Source organism: Melanerpes formicivorus, unplaced genomic scaffold (genome assembly GCF_026170545.1).
Source record: "Melanerpes formicivorus ecotype bairdi unplaced genomic scaffold, bMelFor1.0.p_v2 SCAF_23, whole genome shotgun sequence".
Classification (NCBI taxonomy): domain Eukaryota; kingdom Metazoa; phylum Chordata; class Aves; order Piciformes; family Picidae; genus Melanerpes; species Melanerpes formicivorus.
In genome coordinates, this window is record NW_027142375.1 from 11,367,148 (window position 1) to 11,377,058 (window position 9,911).

General features: G+C 36.6%; 1 protein-coding gene across 10 annotated transcripts in view; it reads left to right on the plus strand.

Annotated features, from left to right (window-relative positions):
* DGKB (diacylglycerol kinase beta) overlaps positions 1–5,588 on the plus strand; it is a 488,212-nt gene extending 482,624 nt beyond the window's left edge. For all 10 annotated transcript variants that reach the window (XM_068152503.1, XM_068152502.1, XM_068152504.1 and 7 more), the window contains one exon: positions 5,464–5,588. In XM_068152503.1, the coding sequence (XP_068008604.1) occupies positions 5,464–5,571 (108 nt within the window). In that variant the 3' untranslated portion in view covers positions 5,572–5,588. The remainder of the gene's footprint in view (positions 1–5,463) is intronic.
* The last annotated feature ends 4,323 nt before the right edge of the window (positions 5,589–9,911 follow it).

Here is a 9,911-nt window from a genome sequence, read left to right on the forward strand (position 1 = left end):
TGCATATTTTTTTCTTAATTTCACAACAGTAGTTTTTGTAATTGACAAAGCAATTTACTGCATGTGTGCTTTCTGCACCCCAGACGAATACATGTAATGCACTTTTCTTTCCAGTTCAGATTGTTAAGAAAAGAATTAGTTGTGACTAATTGCCAATTAATTTGCAGTGGTTTGGTGAGGGGGGCTGGGGGGGGGAAACAATTGCACCTACTAATTAAAATGTAAAATATTCCAAAGTGTCATCTTTAGGTGTCTCTGGAATACATAATTTCCATTTTAGTTCTGCACTGGATCTGTAACAACCCTGAGCTTGACAGCTCTATTAATTTAAAACCTCAGTGATACCTATTAGTACAAAACATGAAAAAAATGCCATTAATCATTTATTTTAATTTTGCAGCTCTGTCATTTTCTCAGTATGTTTAAAAATTATGATGACACCATAACGTTTTCCAATCTACCTGTGTGAAGGGGAAACGGATCACACTACTTAGGAGAGAAACTACAGTATATTATTAGAGTTTAATTAATGCCAAACTGATTAGATTTGATTGCACTTTGCACAATAATATTGTTAAGAAATTTATCTAAAAGATGGGTTGCATAATGCTATATTTAAAACAACTAGTCTAGATCTGAAGAGATTTTTGACCAAAATGCCACAGAGTTCAGGTCACAGGGTTTGTTTAGCACTACCTACATTCTGTAGGTCTTACTCATCTCATGACAACCAGTACAGCTCTGGATCACTTGCAGGAAGATAAAAATATCTGGCACTCTTGTGATGCAGAAATGTGTCCCTCTGTTTCCTGTAAGGGGAGCAGCATATGGGCATATAGACTGTGGGGAAAACCCTCATACCCTCAAAACTACCACCATCCAAACCCTGCTGATAGCATGAAAAACATGTGTGAACTGATGGATCTGACTTGATACACACTGTTTTTCTGTCATTTTTTCCCCTCTGTGTTTAAAACACAAGGGCTCCTTCTTTCACATGAATTGAAATTTTATAGACAAATCTGTTTATCTCCATTTCCATTTTTCTCTTGTCATTTAGTATTGTATTTGTTGTGTGTATTTATAGCACCATGTTCTGTGTTAACAATAAATATTTAGGCATTCTGTGAAATCAGGAAGGTAAGCAGCACATATTATGGGAAAGGAACGTGAAAGCCAAACCCACTGACCTAAAAAAAAGGATGCTTATCACACTAAAAGGGTTGATGCTCACTGCATTTCATTTAGTGATTTGATGTTATTAATGTGGCTTCAAGGGATAATTTGAAACTCTGACCTGCTCCTGAAGGAAATAGATGTCTGGGTTATGTATTTATAAATATCTTTAGTATCACAAACTCAGGCTTCTCTTTTATCAGAAGATTTGCTGTCAACAAATAGGGAGCAATTACCATCTCTTTTTTAATTAGATCTGGTTCTTTCCCATGAATACCTTGTTGGGCACACTTTCTAATACTAGAAAGGTGACGTTTGAAATTGCAATTGTAATATATTTTTTTGCTAATGCTATTTACCATGAATACCAGCCTTTTAAATCTCTGTGATCGTGAACTCATAGGATAAAATCTTGACTTCACTTAGGGAATGAGATTTTTGCCATTGGCTTCAACAGTTTGAGTTTAGCGTGATACGTTGTGTATCAGCCTTAAACCAAAAATCCACAATCCCTTAGCAATTCCTGTGGCTATTTACTTTCTCCTTAAATGGAATTTTGTTATTTCCTCATTTTGCCTATTTTTAAATGCTAATCTCTGTCAAACACACCAAAACAGAATGTTGGGGGTTTTCCTCCAGCAGCACTTCAGGCACTCCAAGCACTCCCTTAATTTATGTTTCAAATGTCCTCCATAGTTTCTGTAAGTTATTACATGTTTTCAATAAAACTGAGTGAGTGATCTCAGAAATTATTTTCCATCATTCCATAGTAATGTGTATGAGTATGTTTGTCAGGGTGCAATCAGTTCTTAAATATTTGTTAAGTTAGGGTTTAAGGGTTTGGGATTTTTATTTTATTTAGAGTAACCTTTATTGATTTAGAATAAACCAAACCAGGTTGGAAGAGACCTTCAAGATCATCGCGTCCAACCCATCAACCAATCCAACCCACCCAAACAACTAACCCATGGCACCAAGTACCCCATCAAATCTCCTCCTGAACACCTCCAATGATGGTGACTCCACCACCTCCTTGGGCAGCCCATTCCAATGGGCAGTCACTCTTTCTGTATAGAACTTCTTCCTAACATCCAACCTGAACCTCCCCTGGCACAGCCTGAGACTGTGTCCTCTTGTTCTGGTACTGGCTGCCTGGGAGAAGAGACCATCATCTGCCTGTCTACAACCTCCCTTCAGGTAGTTGTAGAGAGTGATAAGGTCACCCCTGAGTCTCCTCTTCTTCAGGCTAAGCAATCCCAGCACTTTCAGTGTTCAGTCCTACTTTGACTTACAACAGTTTTTCTCTTTCTGAGACTGTTAGCGCTGGTTCACATCTCAAAGTGTGTACTGTCATTTGTCACCTAAATTCACATTAGCAGTGCTCACAAAAGTGAGAGCCCAGGGCAGAAATGCAGTGACTGGAAGTCTTGAGAAAGACAAAGCTGTCTTATTTCAGGCGAGGCAGTGCAATAGGCTAGACTGACTTACAAACAACACGCTTTTGATCACCCAATAAGAAATTAAGGAATCAATGTTTATCACTGTTAACCGGCACAGTGTTAACACAGATTGCTTTGAATAAGTGGGAAAATATTGTTCAAGTTTCCACTTAATTTTTATTTTCTGAATTTAAACTTTATTTGAAATTGCTGGAGTCATTCCAATTTGTAACAGTTGAAAATATGGCTTAGAAAAATGCATATAGGAGTCCATCCACTTGATCATGAGAGGTTAATAATGTTCAGGCATCGTAGCTGATCTCAGCTGATAGGATACAACATACTGAAGTCATGGTCTCTGAAACAGATGGCTTAAGCCAAAAAAGAGCATTAACAATGATAAACATTTTCTCAATATGTAATTGCATTCATCCTCAGCAGCACTAAACAGCCTCAATCCAACATGCAATCTGTATGGGGTCTGAGGATTACTTCACCTCTTCATACTAAAGCCATCTTTTGAGCTTTGCTCTTTTATTTACTTTAAGATAGAATTACTAGTATTTATCTCTGAAAGTAAACTCTTGAGACCATTCCTACTGTTATGTCCTGGCTAAACCTAGCAATAAGATGAACCCTTACAACTCTTGAAAAATTCACTCATAGCAGCTGCAGATTACTTTGTCGATTGATTCTCCGGATCAGATTGATGTCATCACTGTTTCTGAACCTTAAAATAGGTCTTACAAAGCATGTTGGATATTAGAAGCAACTTCTTCACTGAAAGGTTCATCAAACACTGGGTTAGGCTCCCCAGGAAGGTGGTTGAATCCTCCTCCCTGGAGGCGTTTAAAAGATGAAGAGACAGGAGCTAAGAAGCATGGATTAGTACCAGACTTGGTAGAGTTAAATAATGATTGGACTTGAGGGTCTTAAAGGTCTTTTCCAACTGAAATAATTCTATGTGAAAGTTATAAAAATCCTCTAGTCAATTTTCCAGGACCAGATCAATAGCTGGTGTAAAGTGACATCAATGTGATGTGAGGAGGAGGTTCTTCACCATGAGAGTGGCCAAGCCCTGGAATGGGTTGTCCAGGGAGGTGGTTGAGGCCCTGTCCCTGGAGGTGTTTAAGACCAGGCTGGACAAGGCTCTGGCCATCCTGATCTAGTGTGGGGTGTCCCTGCCCATGGCAGGGGGGGTGGAACTAGATGATCCTTGTGGTCCCTTCCAACCCTGAATGATACTATGATACTATGAATGGAATATCACCAGTTTACCCCAACTAGAGAGCTGGCTTCCACAGCAGTGCCTGAAGCATAATTTCTTGTGAGAAAATAAGTTGATGCCAGTTTTCGAAAGCAAGAGTTATTATCCATGTAAATTTAGTCTAGGTTGCAAGCCCCTCTCCTCCATCCCATATGCTAAATTTGATACTAATGAACAATGTTGACAAAAAGAGGTCGTGTATGAAATTTGATACTCATGAACTAAGGTGGCATGGAAATGAGCACTTGGAGAGTACGGTAAAAGCTTTAATGGAGTTAAACCAACCCACTCATTCTGTTGGGATTTTTATGTTTCTGTCTTCTTATATTGTAAAGTAAATTTCTAGGCCAAGAAATGTCCTGATCTATATTTTAATGAGCCTCTGCACGTGACATACATTTTTTGTTTCATTACTATTAGTGAATGACAAGTGAAGGATATTCATTTTAACTTGAAAATGTCAGGTATGCACTTCAAGAGATATATTTTTCCAGTTTTTAATGAGGTGGTGTTTCTTTCTGAAAGAAATACCCATCTCAGATGTGGGTACTATGCAGATGACAACTGATATTTAATAAGTGATGGTTCTTGTATTAGTCGTAGTTCACTAAAGAAAATGTCTCGGATTGCTTTTGAAAAACTCTTAGCGTCACTAGCCCAAAGGCAAGATGTGACCTTTTTATTACATAATGAGAATCATTTATTATCTTACAATGTATCTTAAAGTCACAGACAAAATGCCACTTTGATAATTGCTTTCAATTAGCTTTGAGCATAGCATACATTCATAAAATGTCTTCTCTAATTTAGACTTGAATTAGAGAAAATTGCAGATATAATCTACTTTAAGGTTGTCTCATTTAAGGTGATTCCTAGTTTTATATCAAAGAAATCAAAACGGGTGGCTTTAGAGGAGTCTTACAAAGTGTTTTAAGCAGTCTTTTCAATATTTGAGTCTATCTTTGAGGTGTCTTCCAACCTTATTGATTCCATGATTCTATTCTATTAACAACTAATTAACAAATTAGAATGCTGGTTCATCTGTTTTGACCTTTTTTTGTGTATTAACTTTTGACTTCTCTTCCTTATGGCTATTTTGAAAGTAAGCGGTGTCTTGTGTTAAAAGAGAAGTACAGCTTGATTAGCTGTATAAATAAAGCATACAAAGACATAGCTGACATCTTAATAATAGGCAGCAGCTTGGTCTGACAGCATGTATGTCCTTTCTAGCTTTGAAATTCTTACTCATCTTGTAGATACATAAGATATTCAACAGCAAGTAATGAACCCCATACCTCAAAAGAAAGATTAGATATTGGCATGTATTTTGTTGCATATTGTTAGTATGAATTATGTGTGTAATTTAAAGTATTGGTGGAAACAAGGATCACACGTAGGTTGTTTTACATGTTATATGTTTTACATGTGTAACATCATGCATAAAAAACAGAGGTATTTTCTGTTCATCATTGATTAAACTGAGAAGGTTTGGAAATTTCATGTCAAGATAATTCAGGCATCTCAAATACTTGGAATTGAACTAGCTCAAGAGATAACTGTTTTTCTTCTTTCTTTCCCCAGATAAAAATTACTCACAAGAATCAAGCCCCCATGTTGATGGGACCTCCTCCAAAAACCGGTCTTTTCTCTTCCATCATCAAAAGAACAAGGAACCACAGCAAGGAATAAGCCTGTGTAGTTTAGTTTTTAGAAAAACAATTAGCTTTGTTGGGCTTTGAAATATTTATGCTGGAAATCTTTTGAGAATTTTAGAATATCTTCTACTTGCAAAATCATGGATTTTGGTTTAACAGTTTCTGTAACTGAGCTAATGTAAAACTATGCTACTAGAAAAAAATATTGTCAACATTTTGTAGGCATTTTGCATGATGAAAGCAGATGTTTACATAAAGTGAAACAGCATATTTTTTGTTGCATGCATTACCATTTACTAATCTATGGGCTAATTCTGCCATGGAATATGGGAAGACAATGCCATGGGTAATTTAATTTTCTCCTTTCCATTTCAACTTTTTCTGCTGCAACAGTCATATGCCAGAGGTTCAACAGTGTCACTTGAATCAAACATCTTCACATCAATAGGCAATTAGACCTGTTTCAGAGTAAAGTTTCTTTCACGTCTCATTAAGCTGTACTTTTAATTTATCATTTCTTTCTACCCTGAGGGTTTTTATTCAGCTAAGCATTAAAATCTTGTATCTTATTCTGATAATCCCTTTGTATATGAGTAACTGTACCCGCTGAAAACATTTAACATCGTGTGTGGTATTCAAATGATCATACTTCCTCTTGTGTTAGTTTTTGTAAGATAGGAAGTCAAGGAAAGTTTGAGCCAAAACTATAAGGCTAAGGGAGATGATGCTGAGTGAAAATAATAATACTAGCCATCAGTGTTGTTTGCTTAAACACTAGGATTACTTTAATGAGCAATACATCTCTGTAACTTTAAATCATTCTGCATATTGACCCATAGCATAGTGCGTGTGCACACAAATAACCAAAGCTTATGTCTAATAAAGTGCATTTCCCACCAAAGATTTAGTGAAGGATGCTTCAGAGAAATGGGTTAATGCATAATTAATCAAGTTCACTGGAGTAAACTCGCTTCTGAAAATTTATAGTTCTTTTGATTGTGTTGGCAATGTCCAGACAAATCTTGGGGTAGGAAAAAAAGCATTCAATTAATTACATGTAAATGTTCACTTCTCATTCATTTCATAAGTTGATCGACATAAAGGCATAGTCTAAGTAGTGAGAAAGAGACACATACTCGAAGTATTGGAAAATTAAACTTGTGTTTCATTTTTTGGTCATTGTTATATTTAAATTTATGCCATCCACAATTTCCTCATCCTCATCTCTTAAGGAAAGGATAAACGGTTATCTATTCCCCTTTTGTAGTCTGCTGTTTGGAATCAAAGCATTTCTTGTCACAAATTTTGGGGAGGCAGTTGCTCAGGTTTTTACTTTCTTAGCCCTCTGAAAGGCTTCCTAACAGCTTAGAAATCATGATACAGGGATTTGTTTGAAGTTTGCACAGTGCCGTCTAACGTTGAAGGGAAGTCCAAGAATGGCAGCTTTTTTCAGTCGTGCATATAAACGGTCATAATCAAAAGGTTTTGTGCAGTCTTAACATTGTTCAATCTCTTCCAACTGAGCTGCTTCTCAGCTCTGCATGTCTTAAGTTCTCAGATTTCATCAAAAAACAAAATTAAAAAAAAAAGGAAAAAATGAAACTTTGCCTGAAATGCATGATTTTCCATTTTTATCTGGGCTATAAAATGTTAATGATTTATTAAATCTATTTTTCTATTGAGTCATTCATCCATTTTTAAAAGAAAAAATACTACATCATTCTGTAGTGCACGGTACTGTGCATGTACTTCAATAAAGTTACTATCATTCGTTCTTCGGTATAACAATTCGACAGAGTGCTAATTTATATAAATAGACGCTGAAATAGAAGTATATAGCTGGTAAGGATTATGTCTCTGAAATATACAGTCTGTGCTCTGTAAACATTAGGAAGTAAATACCACTTAATGTTATGTTCAGCATTAGGTAGAAAAATATGAGGGCAATTATTTGCTAAAATTAAGATCTTGTACTTCCCCACTCTTGGGTCCAGTGCTGTCGACAATTCCACTTACCGTAGGAGTAAACTAACGTTTTTCCCGTGCACTGCAAACACACACAGAGTGCATTCGATGCACTTCTTAACTGCAAACATACATAAGCGTAGAGCAAAAGATACTTGCAAAAAGAAGGAACTTGCTGACATATTATTACATAAAGTGTACATTGGTTTTATGAAATTATGGTTACAGGTGATAAATATTTTCACATAACTTGACATAGGATTTTCTACCAATGCTCTCAACTTTTTTTGTGGCAAAAATGTGTTTAATGATAATATATAATGTGCTCTCTATGATTAGCTCATGAACATTGTAACTCTGAAAACAAATAAAATTATACCTAAGCTATTATTTAATAATGTATGCAATTTTAAATGTGTCAGTCCGTGCCAGCAGATTGTTCACAACACACTTTTTCATATAAAGAGAGATGGTTCGTTGTAATCACAATTACATACAATTCTGACTAGCCTAATAAAAGGTGAATCAGATTTGTTGGTCAGTATGTATCAAAATCTCACTGTGGCATGATACAATGGAGCAGACATTTCACTTTATTGCCACTTACTACAGTGAGTTTGTCTTTCTATTAATCTTGCTTGCTTGGGTTTTTTTAACGTGGCTTTCAATAATTCAAAACCATGCTCAGGCTAAAAGTATTAATGATAAAGAGAAAATCTTAGAGTACATAAAACATAGTATGAAAGGAAAATGCTTAATTTAATGAAAGAGAACTTCAGAGAGGGTTCCCTTTTATTTCTTTATTTTTTTTTCACTTCAGTTTGCACAGAATTAACAACATGAAATTATTCATTGGTGTGTGAAGTGAAACAAAGAATCTTCATACAGCTGAAGTAGATGCACTGCTCTCACATTGACTGAATAGTAGCTGTAAACCTTCCACCATTTAAAATGAAGCATTCTTTAAGGCCTCGTTAATGACATTTGCAATATAAATGGAAATTACAAATATGTAGGAGCTATGTCTGATGCTGGATTTGCAGAGTTTTCATCTCCCTGCTCTCAGTGCGTTGCAGCTGCTCAGTGTGCTGAGGAGAGAACATGACATCTCAGGAAGAAACCTTAACTTCTGAAACTGGTTAGCATTGGTCTCACTTCACATGAGTTCCTGTTAAAAGGAGGTAGGAGCAGAATTTCTTGCAAAGAAAAATACTGGTTCCATTATTTGCAAGACACTGTATGCATATCATCATGAGTATTTAAAACTAGGGGTGGTATAGTGAAAGAATGTGTGGGTTTTGAGAAAGGGAGAGAAACATATTTATTTTTTTCAATCTCTAGGTTAATATTTGTTTACTGAAACTATAACTATTCAGTGATCATTAGTGATTTAGTATACTAGTGCTATTCTGCTTTCAACAGCAACTGGCTTCTGGGACATCTAATTCTGAGGTGGAATACAGCAAGACCAAGACTTTCTGGGAAGCAGTCACTTCAGAGAAGTGTGTCCCCTCACCTTTCTGCAAGAGTGACTTCAGGAAATTGTTACAAAACTGGGAGAAAAAGAAAAGAAAAAAAAAAAAAAAAAGACAGGAATAATTATCTCTAGACAGGAAACAAGAGAAGATCAGAGAACTCTGCTAAGGAATGACAAAACAGGTGCTCAGAGTGTATGAATGGGATGAGTCACTCCAAGGCAGCCCACAGAAATGTTGGTGTGGGGCCTGGGATGCCAGATGAAGGCACTCAGGGCTAACGAGCAGTGATGAGCCAAGAAAGTGAATTCATTAGATTGATCTGAAACTCCTTCCATTTAGGGCTTGAAGGATTTGGGTATTGTTTCTTTCTTTCACGGAGAGGAAGATTCATAGGTTGATAGAATGGTTTAGGTTGGAAGGGACCCCAAAGATCATCTAGTTCCAACCCCCTTGCCATGGGCAGGGACACCTTCCACTAGACAGGCTGTTCAAAGCCTTGAACACTTCCAGGGAAGGGGTATTCACAACCTTCCTGGGCAACCTGTTCTAATGTCTTACCATCCTTACTGTAAAGCATTTCTTTCTAATACCAAGTCTAAATTTACCCTTGTCAAGCTTAAAGCACTCTCTTGTCTGAGAGAAGTTAAGCCCAAGAAAAGGAACAACTGAGCTCTTCATATCAAGGGAGAAGAATTTGCAAACAAAGGAGGACAGAAGAATGGTGAAAGAAAGGTAAGGGATTTGCCAGGGCTTTGTTTATTTCTGAGTAGTTTCATACCCTGAAAAAAAAAAAACCCAGAAGGCATTTCTCCTTGCTGTTAAATAGTTTGCCAAACTGCTAAAGCAGTTAGCACAAAAGTAAATAAATAATTTTAGAAAGCTGAGGTGGGCCTAAGAAGCATTGCTCAATGTTTTATGCAGGAGCGGTGAA